Raw genomic sequence first — 15,816 nt, 5'->3', positions numbered from 1 at the left:
ACAAAGGTTGATACCGCAGAGTGGTAAGAGCCAAATGATTAAAGGACCAAATGAAGTGAGAGTAACCATGTATGAGGGTTTAGGAAGGCTTTACAGAAGAGGGGACATGTGAGCTGGGTCTTAGAAAAGGCAGGAAGTAGCTTAAAATCTCTGGATTCTCAATGACATCTTGAGTGCCAACTGTGATGATGATCCATGGTTCCCTAGAGAACTGCATTGAAAAGAATTTTTAGGACACAACCTGGATCAGTGACCCAGCCTATGGCAATATCTCTAGGCAACGTCTCTGTATTAGTCAGGGTTCTCTAGAGGGACAGAACGAATGGGATAGATAGATAGATAGATAGATAGATAGATAGATAGATAGATAGATAGAAAGGGGTGTTTATTAAGTATTAACCCGCATGATCAAAATGTCCCACAATAGGCCATCTACAGGCTGAGGAGCAAAGAGAGCCAGCCTGAGTTCCAAAACTGAAGAACTTCAAGTCCGATGTAGGAGGACAGGGAGCAGCCAGCACGGGAAAAAGATGTAGGCTGGGAGGCTAGGCCAGTCTCTCTTTTCACATTTTTCTGCCATGCTGGCAGCTGATTAGATTGTGCCTACCCAGATTAAGGGTGGGTCTGCCTTTCCCAGTACACTGACTCAAATGTTAATCTCCTTTGGCAACACCCTCACAGACACGCCCAGGATCAACACTTTGTATCCTTCAATCCAATCAAGTTGACACTCAGTATTAACCATCTCAGTCTCCAAGAGGTAGTCCTCCCCAGTTTATGGGGTTTAACTAGTTGTTGGCCTCAGTTTACTGGCCCAGCATTCCAATTCTCCATGATACCCTGCCTAGCCTCCCCATAAGTGTGGGATCCTATTCTCTGTACTTCCAAATGTTGGCAGGTATCCTAATGTGAACTGATTGACCCACCAGAAGGTCAACATCTATCTGGCTTTGGGCATTTCCTGCCACATCTTTTCCTGCTGTGGCACCCTCCTGCTAAGGTAGATCTCTGTGCACAGTGACGCCTGCCTGAATGGAGCCTGAACCTGTAACAAGTCTCAGAGGCAGGCCGTAGGAGGAGCTAAGCCAGCAGGAGCTAGTCATTCAAGCAGGTCTACTTCCCCAGCCCCCTGCCCAACTAGGTCCTCTGATGCCTTCCTTTACCCACCAGCTGCTGTTAGTGAGGATCCAACAGGCCTGCCCCTGGCCAGTCTGCAGTACGACAGGGTCCAATGCCCTCTCTCTGACTCTGAATCCAAGCCTAAAACAGGAAGAAAAATAATGCCAACCCCCTCTTTCGTCATGTGCTTCTGTGGAACACCAGCGCTGAGTGCTCCAGGAAGCCCACAAAGAAAATCTAATCTATTTTTCATGTGACAGCCCTTCACACCTTACACACAACTTTCATGCCATCCTTGAATCATGTCTTCTCAGGCACAAATTACAAACACTATCAACACTCGAATTGGCACAAGTGCAGTCCATGCTACGCAGCTCCGCCTAGGCCTAAAGCACTCAGGGGTTCCTTTGTGATGTTTCCTGACACCGCCCCTCCATAATCAGCTTTCACCCCTGCTTAGTGCCCACACACACACCACACACACACCACACACACACCTGCCTCCATCCCCAGCGATTCAGAGTGGAATCATTACTTTTAACTTCCATTCCCAGCAGGGAAAGTCTTTTTTTGCTTTGACCCCAGATATTCCTACACTTCAACTTCTGATAGAAATTACTTATGCATAGCTACCTCCATCACAATCTCGGCTGACCAGCTCCCTGCTTCTGCCTAGAGCCTCTCTCAATCTTCTATGTGGCCTGTGGCATTGGACCCAGCTCTATAACTTTTTTCACCGTATACCAGTTCACTTAATTTGCCATTTGGGGGCATCTTCAGGCCCTGGAGTCTGCTTTTGCCCTCTATTTTTTTTCCTCAAAGGGATTCATTGCCTTTTCCCAGCATCCCTCAACCTGAACTCAGAGACCCTCCCTCCTCTTCACCCCCAACACCCCACCCTCAGCTTCTGCTCCAGGCTGGTTATTACCCTTTTAGAAACTAGCCCCATTCCAAAGTTCACAAATATGAATGCAAGGTAACTCCCACTGACTTCCATTGTTCATTATGTCCTGTATCTCTAGCCTGTTTCAAATGGAGAATCACCCTCTTCGCAAGGAGCATGCTGCAGGTGTCATGAAGATCAGAGCTTCTCACTGGCTGTGTTAATGATTTCCATTTTCCCCCATCTCTGAGCCAAGCATCAGTGTGAGAGAACCTATGATACCTTAGGGCCAGAAAGGCATGCAAGCCAGCAATATTGCAGCGCTGACTTCAGCGCCAGTAAATGGGAAAGCAGCTAGTTACTGCTAAAACTGTGGATTGGAGCCAGTGGTCCATCTTTGAATGTCTTCAACTTCCTGTTTTCCTCTCTGGTTACATGAGAGAGCTGCTGCTGGTGACAATCTCAAAATAAGCACCTTCAGAAAGCTTTTTAAAATATTTGTCCAAAAAAATATTGGCTGATATCAACACCCATTTGTAACCCCTGTAATACATGCATTACTTCTCCAATACTTCTATCCTCATTCACCTTCCATTTTGCTCTTTTCCTTTTGCCAGTAACCCCCAGAAGTCAGATATGGTCATTCGAAAAGAACATGGGCTTTGGAATTAAACATGTGTCCTAATCCTGATTCTGCCACTTACTAGCTGTTTCGCTTTGGGCAAGTAATTAAACCTTTCGGAACTTAATTTCCTCGTTTGTAAAATGGAGACGATGGCAGAACCTCTTCCACAGTTACTGTGGGAATTGCTTTAGCTAATGTACATCCATTTGTGCAGTATTTGAGGCTTCATAAGTTGGTTTCCTTTCCCTCTTCATTCAGGACAAGGAATTCATGAACTATATCTTAGTGAATCAGCTTCCTCAATAGGAAAGGAATACAAGGCTAGTCTTCATTTACAAATCCATATTTCCTGTCCTTGACATACTGCTATGGTTTACCATAATGCCAGGGGCAAAAAGGTGCTCACAGGAGAGTAGAGACTATGTTTGAGTTGCACGCTAACTACAAAGAAGGAGACAGAGTCTCACTCTGTTGCCCAGGTGGGAGTGCAGTGGCATGATCTTGGCTCACTGCAACCTCTGCCTCCCAGGTTCAAGTGATTCTCCTGCCTCAGCCACCCAAGTAGCGGGGATTACAGGAGCCCACCACCACGCCCAGGTAATTTTTTTTTTTTTTTTTTTTTTTTTTTTTTTTAGTAGAGACAGGGTTTCACCATGTTGGCCAGGCTGGTCTCGAACTCCTGACCTCAAGAGATCTGCCCGCCTGGGCCTCCCAAAGTGCTGGGATTACAGGCATGAGCCACCGCACCTGGCCAGAAAAACTCATTTTCAGCAAGGTGAAGAGAAAAGCTACCAGTGGGATGCATGCTGCATGGCTAACATGACAAGGTGGAAGCAGGAAGAAAATGACAAGCAGGAAGAAAAAGGTGATGATGTCCTTCAGGAAAGTGCTGCTCATGAGAAGACATCTGTGTTATCTTCTAAAATTTGCGATCATCCCCTGAAATATATTTCTTACAATTCCTCTCAGAGAAAGCTGCTTCTTTTTGTCCAAATAGATAGTATTACTTTGTGTGACTAATACCATGTTTCTGAAACACTGTTGGTTGCTATGGTAACTTGACTGTGTGTGATTAAAAGAGCATGTATCATCTCAATGGGTTGTTCCACGACTTCCAGCGGCAATAGGAGCTTTCTCGGTGTACTGCAGGCTTTGCTGACAGACTGTTTATCGGCAGCGTTTTGCTTTGTGTTGTCCCCCTGCAGCATTCTTCTGTAGGATTGCTAAGAACAGGCTGGGTCACCCGAGATGCTTCTCCTAAGTCCTCTGGAAGGGTACAAGAGAAAGAGAAAAGATGGAGCCAACATTGGAGCAGCAACAGTGGTGATAATCACACCGAGATGTAACAGGAGTACTTGGGATGGAGATGGATGGAAAAGCGGGTTTTCTGTGGGTGGCCTGGAGTGGTAGCAGGGACGTCCTAGAAGCAGCCTGGAAAGGACAGCCCCTGGTCAGAAAGGTGCACAGTGCCACCCTCTGCAGAGCCCTCATGTGAAAACCTGGAGATCTGACTTCTTAGCCTAGTTCAAGTCCTGCCTCGCCATAGGACCTTGGACAAGGTCCCTAATGTCTCCGAGCCTTATGTTCTTCTAAAATCTGAGGATCATTTCCAATATCCTTTGCTAATCATCTATGATGGTAGAATCCTGAGTTAGATCAGAGCTTATGAACTATGGCCTAAAGGCTCTCTGAAGAATTAAAATCCCCAGGCCCTGCCTCAGACCTTATAAGTGAGAAGTTCTGGTTCAGAGGAACTTCAATCTGCACTTTTTCCAAATGCTTCAGATGATTATTGTACAAAATAAATGCAAGAACATAGTGTGCCCATGAAAGCAGATTTCCAAGAAGGGTATGAATGTCAAGTTCCTTGCAATATGCAGCAGGATGGGTTAACTTCCTCTAAGAAAATTGCTTAGAAGAGAAATAGCTACCTCTTCTGCAGGTCTCATTAGCTTCCAGTGACATAGCATCAATCCCAGATGTGCCTGGAAGTGAGAACAGGAGATTGTGTTACAGTTGGAACAGTGGTCACAGTCTCAAGTTGTTCTTGCTCAGAAACTTCTGAAGAGGGGTCTCTAGTACACTTTTCTTTTCTTTTTCTTTTTTCTTTTTTTTTTTTTTCTGAGATGGAGCCTTGCCCTGTCACCCAGGCTGGAGTACAGTGGTGTGATCTTGCTCACTGCAACCTCTGCCTCCCGGTTCAAGCGATTCTCCTGCCTCAGCCTCCCGAATAGCTGGGACTACAGGCACCTGCCACCATACCCAGCTAATTTTCATATTTTTAGTAGACACAGGGTTTCACCATGTTGGCCAGGCTGGTCTCAAACTCCTGACCTCAAGTGATTTGTCCACCTCAGCTCTTAAAGTGCTGGGATTACAGGTGTGAGCCACTGCACCCAGCCTCTAGTACACTTTTTATTCACACTGCATTAGAAGCATAAGCTTTCCTGCTGATAGCGTTGTCAGATAAAATACAGGGCATCCTGTTTTCTTGTTTTTGTGGGGTTTTTTGGTTGAATCTGGCAAACTTACTATGAGCCCCTATCCCAGCATGTAGCCAAGGAAACATAAAAGAGGAAAGAATAAATTTTCCTCCCTTTTTACAATAGGGTGTGTCATGTTTCTGGACTGAAAAGAAGAAATTGACCTGAGATGAGAAAAAATATATATATATGAAATAAAACAAGGTTTCTAAGGAGCCTGAGTCATGGCTCTAACCAGGTGCAAACAACAAGTAAGGCAATGGGAATAACTTTCCGGAGAAAGCCATGTTCTCCTTTGCTTTGAGACCTCCCAAAACAATAACTAAATTTATAAAGTCTTGAACTTCTCAACTGGCTTTGCTCCAGTTAACAACACAGTGACATCAATGTTTCACAAGCTCAGTCCCAACTAAGTTGAATGAACTATTAACTGTGGATACGGAAGAAGGCTCAGACTGGGTATAAAAATATAGTCAATTTTAGCAACAACCAACAATTCAAAAGAGAAAAAGAATAAAAATAAGAATTCACCAAAGAAAGAAAAAGATTGGAAGTAAGACTGGATTAAGATCAAAGTAGAATGAGTGGGACAGAGTAGGCAGCTGGAACTCACAGTCCAGAGTCTTTAAGGTTTAAGCCAAAAGATGAGTAGACCTGCACAAAGTTCTGCTGATCAAATGGGAAAGAGATTAAGCTGGGACTGCCTAAGAAAACACAGATGGGTTCTGTATGGAAAATGGTCCTGGATGTCCTAGTTCCCCAACTCCTCAATTCATTTATTGGAGCATGTACTGTGTGCCTAAAGTTGTGATTATCCCTGTCTTGGAGAAGTTCCTGATCTAACTAGGCAGAAAAGACATGCATGCTTGAAATTATTAGAGGTGAAACCAAGTATAGCTATGAAACAAAAGAGGAGAAATCCACGAGCTTAAAGTGTCAGCAAATCTGACGGTGGAGGCAAAATTTGGGATTAGTCTTGATGGGTGTGACAATGAAGGATTATATTATTTGGAGGTGAGAAATGAAGAAATGGGAAGTAGCAGGAATGCGAGTACCATGCTAAAGAAGAGACATGAGCAGAGGCGTGTGCTAGGAGCCATGTTGGAGGAGGAACTGACTCTGGAGCCCCTGGCCACTCTATCCGGCTCCCTTGTCATCCACAGTCTTGCCTGTGACAAGTGGTTCCAAGGAGGAGGGTTGCAATGCCCAGGCTCCCCCTGCATGGTAGGCCAAGCCCCTTTTGGGTTCATGGATTATTTGGGCTTGGAGCTGCCCCAGGACCCTGATCCCAGAAATGGAGATGATGATGAAGGTTGGAATCCCATGTGACAGTTGGTCCTCTGATTTGGGGGCAGTTCACCTCTCTGAGTACTACAGACATAGAATCTTCTCTCATAAATGACATGGGAATTAGAAGAGGCTTTCATTTGGTGCCCAGATGCACTCCCTTACCCTCATATTTGCTTTCTCCCCTTTCAGCGGAACCCCAGGTCATAGTCTTTGTTGTACAATTCTTCTGCCATAGGGGAAGCTTTTTTGAGCTAAAGGGTATTTTATTTTTATAAGATTGAGACTGAATGAAGAGGGCAAGTCTTATCTCAGTGAACAACAAATGGTAGAATTTTAGGCAATAGCAGAGGAAATATTAAGCTTATATAAAGTAGTCCATTATCTAAGGGTGTCTGAAAGGTACCTGGAGGGCATCACTTGTGTAAGGCACTCTCTGTCACTCAGATCTGCCCATCAACTATGAAAAAGAGTAATCTCTCTAAAGATGTTTAGAGGAGTGGAAATGATATACTATCCACTGAGGCTCCTGATTGGTGTTTTTCTTCATGGCTACCATCCAAAGGCCTAGAGAGCAAGAAGCACAGTCTTCCACAGAAAAGGAGCTCATTCTAGGTAATAATCATTACCTTACTTTGAAAGACCTATTCGTTTTTATTTAACAACCCCTTTTGAAATGCTTACTATGTGCTGTCTTGTGTGTTTGTTAGCACTTGCTGGGGCAAGAAAGAGAGAGAGAAAGAGAGCAAGAGCAAGCAAGAGAATGAGCAAGGGGGAGAGACAGAGGAAGAGACACAGACAGAGTTGCCTAAGCAGTGATTCTCAAAACTTGATGGGTATAAGAAGCACTGGGAAGATTTTTGGAAATACAAACTCCTGGCCCCACCACTCAAAGATTCTGATTCAACGCATCTGGGAATAAGTGTGAATTGTTGTTTTTAGTAAGTGACCCAGTGGATTCAGTTACAGGTGGTCCCCGACCACACTGAGAATCACTGCAAAAGACAATAACAGGATGTGGAGGTCAAAAATAGGAAACCTTAAGTGGAAACCAAATGTGCTGAGACTATACATTGGTTAAGCAAGAATCACAGAGGGCTTAGTGTGCCAGGCCTAGGTGTGCCAGCTGATAGCAACATAGGACCACAGGTGTGTGTTTTCCCCACATTTGCAAAATAGTTCATTTGGAAGCCACAGGGAAAAGCTCTATATTTCAGGAAGGCAGATCAAAATGGCTGCAAGGGACGTGGTTGCCAACATTGGGGTTGCCATGACAACTGTAATGCCTGTGATAGTTGAGCTGAGAAAGCAGGCGGTAAGAAAGGGGAGGTGAAGAACCTGTGTTAAACAGCATGCCAATTGATTTATAAAGGACTGCTATGTCTGTGTTAACCCACGTTATATCCCAAATAGTGGTGAAGAAATCAAAAGGAAAGAGGATGGATACTTTCCAAGAATGACTTGCAGGTAATGGCTGGTGCAAAGCTGACTCATGAAGCATTATTTGTCCTTTTGTGGTTTTTCAGTTTGTTTCCAGTATTTCTAATATTGGAGACTCCACCAGATACTGAATGAATCAATCAAAAATTTAAACACAATATTCAAATGCAAGGATGATAAAGACAACTCCGGAAAACGACCACCACAGATTTTTATTTAATTAAAAATATTATACATGTTGTTGCATTTTCATGGAAAATATTGAGTTAAAAACACAAGCAGTGTTAATTTTCAGAAACCTTCATGCACCCCATTCTGCCACCTGCTGCCTTCTTCTGTCCATGGCATTAACCACATGTTTGTAAGAATTGGGCCCATCGAACTGGAGCTTCCTAGAAGGTCATACCTATGGGTCTCCTGGAGTAAGCCATTGTCTTCAAGAGAGTGTTCTGTCAAGTCAACTCAGATACCACCAGCTGTGGCTTCTTTGCAAACCATTGAAAGGAACTGGTGTAAAAGCCCCAAAGCACATGTCAACACCAACTCAGCACAATTCCACGCAATCAAGCACTGCTATGACCTCATCCAGTTTCCAAGCCAGTTAGCAAATGACCTTGTGTTCTACCTGGTGTATTAGTGTCCTGAGCTCCTCCACAAAACTTCCCTGGGACCCAAGGTGGAAAGACACTGCCATATAGTGTTTATATTCAAACCATTAACAAATACACAAAAACATACGTGGCTCTATGCACAATACTATCAAATTAAAAAATATATATATATATATGTATATATGCAATACAACCTTTAGCATCACTGGCTAAAACATAGCCATGTGAGTATTTTTGAAGCCTTGATGTAATCATACATTTGTTTAAGAAATAAAAGGCATAAAATTGAACTTGAAAAGATCATTTCGGCTATAAACGTCTCATACGTAAATATAAGGTGTGTACAATATAGTCTTCTCCCTCGCTCCCTGCCTTTTCCTTCTTTGGGCTGTGCCATTCCCTAACTTAATTCCTTGACCCACATCATAATGCTGCATCCCCATATTAATCCCAAGTGATGCTTTCACTGAAAGTGGAGCTGATGTGACAGAAACATCCCAGCTCTGTCTTTCTACTCCTTTGCTTTCAATTGTAGTACACGTAATTTGGGTTCCGCATCCAACTTTATATTAAAGAGAGATGAATTCCCCCCAAATGCACAAACAAATAAAAATAGCTGGATAGCAAAAAAGTTAGAATTGCCTCAGCTCTTGGAAATTGAAATATGGACTCTCTTCTTCATAATGGTTTCTCAATTGATGGGAATAAAATAAGGCTGAAATTGCTTTTCACATTCTGGCTCTGTTGGGGGCATTTTCACATAGACCCCTGTTGTAAGAGGGCTTCTTTTCTTTAGCTGTCAAACACAAAAAGAAACAGTAATTACTACTGAGGAATACGGAAGCCACTTCTAACCATAATAGAACTCAACACATATTGGGTCCCTAGCTGGTTAAAAATGAATGTTCACAGCATACAGAATTATAAACCTCAGGAGATTTTCTTGATTCAGCTATTAAAATTTATTTTAGATAAATAACTGTGATTTTGATGTTAAATGGCAATCATTTGCCTTGAATGGAAGATAGGAGAAAGAGACTTTGAGAAAGCTTCAGAAAGAACACCCAGAAAGCCTATGATAATTGATCAATCTTGTCTGCAAGGGAACAAGCTTGATAAGGTAATAAGCTTTAGTTATCCTGTTTGAGAGCTGTATTTCTCATCCCCACTGCTGAACCTACAGCAAAGGACATCTCTGTCAGGTTGGTTAGAGGATGTTGGAATAGAGTATATCTTTGTGTATGTGTATAAGAGACAGAAAGGGAGAAAGAGAGAGAGAGAAAGAGCGAGAAGAAGGAAGAGGAAGAGAAGAAGGGAGAGAGGGAGAAGGGTGAGTTTGTAATGGCAAAGCCAGCCTTAGGCAGAGGTGTCTGAGAGGGACTGTCAAAAAGAAATCCTGACAGGAGGCCTGATTCCATACTTCTACCTCTTCTACCACCAATACCAACATCTGTGATAAATAAAAACTGGGACTTTCACTTCCTGGCTGAAGGGGAAGGCAAAACGTCCCAGTCAAGCAAACTGGATAATAGGGATAGGTGTCATGTGAGCAGCTACAGCTTCGACAAGGAAGGCACCAGAGTGGCACCCAGAGGTGACTTCCAGGTGATGGAGAGGGACATGGAGAAGGAGAATAAAGACCATCCAGGTGGTCCTCTCTAGCAGCATTCTGCCCAGCCTAATCTCATGTTTCAGGGCTGTTAGCTTAAGTACAGTTGTCATGAAGACAAAGAGCAAAACAGCTGCCCCATGTTATTGCAACGGTTACTCAAATTGAAACCCTGCTCAGAAGCACATGAACATTCAATGTCAAACAAATTCATCTAAAATATCAGTCATTCTGAAACCTCAAATGCCAATGCCTACGGTTCTAGTGCGTTCTTTACCACTGTCCTTCTTCCTCTTCATTTATTGCCTCATCTCATCTCAAGAACACTAAACTCAACATCATCTTTTGGCCAGTTGATACCACTAAAGGTATCCCCATCAGACATGGTGCACCATCAGCACCACACTCACCATTTTGCTCAAAGAAACAGCTGTGAGGAGAAAGCTATAAAAAAACAACCCCGAACTAACTGCTGCAAGGATCCAGAGGAGGAAGTCAGAATCTGGGCACGGTTCTGGATCTGCAACAGAAAACAAAGCAGAGCCTCCCTGAGACAGTTTTAAACTCTAGGGCTCTACTCCCCAACATTGGTGAAAAAAGGACATTAGAGCTTCCAGGCCTTGAGGTCCACCCCTAAATTGCATGGGTAGCCCACCAATAGGTTTGGCTATTTGGGACTACTTCCCCAGGAGCATCATATCATATCAAAAGCACAGATCAAACGTCATGATGGTTAGCACTCCAGAGCGAGAGCCCCAACTTCCCCAAATCATTTTACAGTCAGAATGCTATTAAGGTTGCCACCCACAATAAGCAAGGCTACCATGTGGTACAGAACTCTTAAAGAGAATATCCACAGTCCTAAAAGTAAACCTCCTGAAATTAAGGAACAAAACTGTTTTTGTGCATAGATGACTGCAATGCAACAGGTGTCAACTCAGTGAAATGGCTTTGCTCACCAATTACATAAATCTGGGTTCCGTTGCCTATGCCCAGGTAGTATGGCGGTGGGTACATGAGCTCCACCTTGCAGATGTAGAGTCCCGTGTCCATGGCCCTCAGTCCTTGGATAGTGAGGTTCACTTGATTTCCACTGGAGGTGCCCGTGCAGATGGAATCATCTAGGAAGGTCAACTCATTCCCCATCATGTAGGTTGCCGCACAGACTTCAGTCACCTGGCTGTCGGCCTGCCGAAGCACTGTCACCCGGACCTCAGTGGCTTTGCCTGGAGATGCATACTCACACACAAAGCTGGCGATGCCTCGGCTGCTGGCCAGCACCACAGCAGGCTGGGCCACGTGCATTGCTAGCATGGAAAAGCCAAAGGGAACTCAGTGAACTCATGCTCCTTCATGGCCAAGCCCAGGCAAGCCCTTCTGCCTTCTAGCTTCATCCCCACGGCCTTCTCTCCCCCTTCAACGAATCTATCACTTACCCCTTCCCCTCTCCACACCCCCAGCCTCCCCTCCATCTCTCAACTGTTTTCCAGCTACTCTCCATAAAGATATTTTCTTACTGAGAAATAGATTCTTCAAGATGGTTGTGGCAGGAAGAACACTGATATGACAAACAGAAGACCTGGCTCTACCATGAAATATGTGATTTGGGGCAAGTCACACTTCCCCCATGTCCTTCATTTTTTTCACATATAGTAAGAGATAATTAGATGAGATGATATGTTCTCTGGTATTCTAAGGTTATGATAGAATGATAGGAGCTAATATAGCTCTGGAACTATAATGAGTGGTAGGGGAAATTCTGAAGGTTGAGGTACAGAATCTTGCTTTATCTCTCAAAGTATATGTCAAAAACTTCTGCCTACTTATTGAGCTGGCCCTGAACCTCTGTCACCCAGGAGTAGCTGTGTCTTGATGCACTGTACCAGCCTCCGCCTTCCCTGGCATTGTTGTAGAGTGGAAGATGTTGTTAGATGAAGGAAGCCACAGAGCCGAGGGCACCAGGTCGCTTCCTCTCTAGGTTGAGGCAACCCTGCTGTTAACTCCTGTGGGCTTCCCCTGACACCACCGCTGCCTCTCTGCCCTTTACTTCTCCTTCCCTTGAACACTCCCATGCTCCTTTGTTCTCTTTTCCCACAGGATAAAGGAGACCAGCTCTCCATACAGAGAGGCTTGCATCAACTCAAAAATAGTGGCTACATGCCAAATTACCTTCCTGTAACTAACCAGGCCCCTCTCCAGTCAGTCTGACAAGTGAAACTCAAAACTTGTGTTGCATGATGTCACTCATCTGCTCAATCCCTTTGACACTTTACTAACACTGATCGCAAAAACAAATACAATAAATAACATTCAATGAGTCCCCCATGATCCAATTCCAATCTATCACTCTGGTCTGAATTTCTAGGACACACTTTCCTGCTTATAAATCACCCTATATTAGAGACACTAGTCCCTTCCACCAAGCCACTTGCACTGGACATCTGTCCTCAGAAGAGAAAACAGTTTGGCAGCAGCCATTGTCATGTCTATTCCAGCAGCTCTAGCTAGCTAGACTACAGTTTCCTTCCCTAACCCTCACCTCTGCCTATCAGAGATGCCCTCTGAGCATCCTTAGCACTGTGATAACTCCATTGCAGTAGTTCATTACTTTCTGCTCTGTATTAAAGTTATTTGTGAGCTAATCATATCTCCTCACTCTTTTACTTGTGGTTCATGAACTCTTGTGAGCAGTGATTATAGCCTGCTCAAGTGAGCACTCAATAATCTTTATTGTATTGACTCTAAGCTTAAGAAATCCTAAATGTCCTGCCCTCTCCCCAAGCAAGCTCACACTTATCACCACTAAATGCGGTCACACTCAACTTTCCAGTATCTGTCATGGGAGGGTCCTGTTACTGGTTGAGATAAATTTACTTTAGGAAATTTAAATACTTCTAAGAGTGTTTATTTAATCTTTACATATTTAAAACATGTAAAAATAAGAAAACATATGTGAATATTTCTTCTCCAGTAAAAATTAAATCATCAAATATCTTTTGAGTACCTACTTCATACAGACTACATGGTTTCTTAACCAAGAAGGTCTAGAGAGAGATAAGGTTGAGATTCAATGGATATACTCATCATTTTAAGCTGTGTAACAAACATGGTGTCAGTCTCTGAAGAGCTGAAAACTGAGGATCTGCATCTGAAACCCACACGTAGGTCAGGCAACAATTAAGTATCGTATGCCAAACAGACTGGTGGCTTTCTTTCTTTCCTTTTTTTTTTTTTTTTTGGCAATTTCAAACTTTTATTTTTAAATAATTGGCTAATTAGCTTGTAGAATTGATTGAGAACCTTAAAACCTTGAATTAAGTAAAGAAGGCATTCTTCCCACAATTTCCCTACATTTTAAACAAGCTGGCTAATTCATTTATAAAGTATATGAATCCGAGGACCTTAAAACCTTGAATTGTATAGCAAAAAAACTCTTCCCAGGATTTTCTTAAGTCAATTTTTTTTAAAGGAACTTGTGAGCTCATCCTGAAACCCAGCTCAAATGTATTCAGGACTATGGCTATCCTTTCCCTCTTAAATCACTTCCAGTCTCATAGAAGGGTCTGAAATTGCCTGTGTCTCTCTACTGAACCAACTCACATGCATTCATGAAGCCCCTACTAAATACCTGGCACTCTGTTCTGAGCTATCTCTTTGCCTTATTTGCTGCCGCCCAACTGCTCCCTGCTGGCCCTGGAATACAGAGCCAGCCAAGCCAGACTGGAGTTTTACCTTTAACTTCTGGCTTTGCTATAAATCACTGCCCTTGACTGCTGAAACAAATGAAACCCAGGTGGGAGAAACACCTCCTCCATCTTCATGCTCCAAAAGTCTCACTCACCTTTGCAGAAGACAGGGATGAAGAGAAGAAAAAACAGGAGAGTGCAGGGCCAGGTCCTGGTAGCCAGGTTCAGCTGAGCCTTGTGCCGCTGAAATCCAAGGCAAGCCATGGCTTTATGGGAGCGGTGTTCAGGTCTTCAGGAAGTAGAGCAAAACCTTTCAGGATCCTGAAGCTTTGAAATGTGTTTGAACCCACACAGAATCAAGGACTTTATATAGATAGCTTTGATCCCAGATATGTATTACACATGTGCACACACAGAAGGCACTTGAATAGAAAGCCTTTTTGTTTTGGTTTTACGAGAAAGGAAGCCGTGGGTTTAGCTGTTACGTCGAAAAGACAACCTCAAGCACTCAACTGAACAAAACAAGCCAATCCATGGATGGAAAATGTATTCAATTTGAAACTGAAGCTTCATGTTCACTTTGAGGATCTGGATAACTAAGTGGAGACTTGGAGAATTTCCTGGAGTACAAGGGTCCTCCTAAATCCCAATTTTATTCAATCTTCTGGGCATCCTTAACCATCCAGTCCAATTCATTTCATTGACATCTCCAAAACTACTAGGCTGCTAACTTTCTGAGCCCTTGGGCTAATGGCAGGATTTGTCTAGGCATCATTAATAAAAACTGTATTCTATCTGTGAAGCACCATCCTTCTAATGGTCCCTTGACAGCTTTACAAATAAGTTTATTTCTCCTAAATCCATTTAGCATTTGGTTAAGAGAAAAAAACCAAAATCACAAGAAATAAACTGAAAATAGGTGGAAAAGAAGCTGCCTCTGGTTTTGCAGAAGGAAAGAATTCAGATGTTCTTAAAAGCCTTAACTCAACAGAGACAAAACAGAGTTGAAGAAGGTCCAAAGAAAAGCCAACCCAAATGATTCAAGAGATTAGAGCCTTCCATAAAAGGATAGACTTTTTTTCTAATACAAATTTTTCAAGCAGAAAATTCAAAAGTGAAGATTAAATATAACCAGAGTCCTTAAATTTGTGACAGCTGCAGACAGGACCAACGATCTAACAAAAAGAATTTGAAACATTGAGGACCTTCCTTAAATCTGGAGAGTTTTCATACATTTTAATAAAGAAAGAAACATTTATGGGGAACCTGTAATATGCCAGGAATTCTGTGCACTTAGGATTGAATGATGACAAAACAAAAACATAGTTGATACCTTAAGGGGCTTCTAGAAGGCTGACATGCAAACAGACAGTTGCAACAGGGAATATGGCATTTGCCTACTCCAGTCCGTCCATGGTTTCCCATTGTCCACACCTCAGCACAGCAGAGGAGACTCTGCAGAATACTCACCAAATGCCTCCCTCTTTGGCCTGTGCCCCAGCATTCCCTCCCATTCCCCCTTCCTGCATTTGTCTTTCCTTCCACGTGCCTCTTTCAGGCCTCATCACCTTTACCCATGCTGTTCCTACTGCCTTTTTTCTCCTATTATCTTATTTTATACTCCTTCTCATCCTCCAGGACTTAGCTCAGCTGTCATCTCCTCCAGGAAGCCTCTTCTTTTTTTTTTAATTTTATTATTATTATACTTTAAGTTTTAGGGTACATGTGCACAACATGCAGATTTGTTACATATGTATACATGTGCCATGTTGGTGTGCTGCACAGAAGCCTTTTCTGACCTGCCTGTTTTCCATACACTGCTACACATTATAGAAACCTTCAAGCCCCAGCTCAAGTGCCAACAAGCAATAACAACCTAATGGGCACTTCCTAATGCCAGACTGGGCAACAGAGGTTTTTTTAAAAGTGAAAAACAAATGTTCCTGCCCTCAAGAGGAACACACAGCAGTGGCAGGGACAGACAGCTAAACCCATGATCATGATAGAGTGAGATCAATGCTGGAATTGAAGTATTATGTAGAGAAGCAGAAGCCAGTGGTTCAGCCTGTGGAA

The 15,816-nt window shown here is 43.2% G+C and overlaps 1 protein-coding gene across 2 annotated transcripts; it reads right to left on the bottom strand.

Annotated features, from left to right (window-relative positions):
* Positions 1-8,030: 8,030 nt before the first annotated feature.
* CTLA4 (cytotoxic T-lymphocyte associated protein 4) lies at positions 8,031-15,262 on the bottom strand. Of its 2 annotated transcripts, XM_526000.8 has the most exons (4): positions 13,899-15,262; positions 11,017-11,364; positions 10,468-10,577; positions 8,031-9,244 (listed from the first exon to the last, which is right to left on the bottom strand). In XM_526000.8, exons 1-4 carry the CDS (start codon positions 14,005-14,007, stop codon positions 9,140-9,142), a joined length of 672 nt encoding a protein of 223 aa, XP_526000.1. In that variant the 5' UTR covers positions 14,008-15,262; the 3' UTR covers positions 8,031-9,139. The 2 variants fall into 2 exon arrangements, with proteins under 2 accessions (XP_526000.1, XP_001173441.1); XM_001173441.6 differs by lacking the exon at positions 10,468-10,577 and having other exon boundaries at positions 9,089-9,244.
* Between the last annotated feature and the right edge of the window lie 554 nt (positions 15,263-15,816).

This window comes from Pan troglodytes, chromosome 13, assembly GCF_028858775.2.
Source record: "Pan troglodytes isolate AG18354 chromosome 13, NHGRI_mPanTro3-v2.0_pri, whole genome shotgun sequence".
In the NCBI taxonomy this organism is placed as follows: domain Eukaryota; kingdom Metazoa; phylum Chordata; class Mammalia; order Primates; family Hominidae; genus Pan; species Pan troglodytes.
The sequence above is the reverse complement of the archived record's forward strand: the minus strand, read 5'-3'. Positions and strand labels throughout refer to the sequence as shown.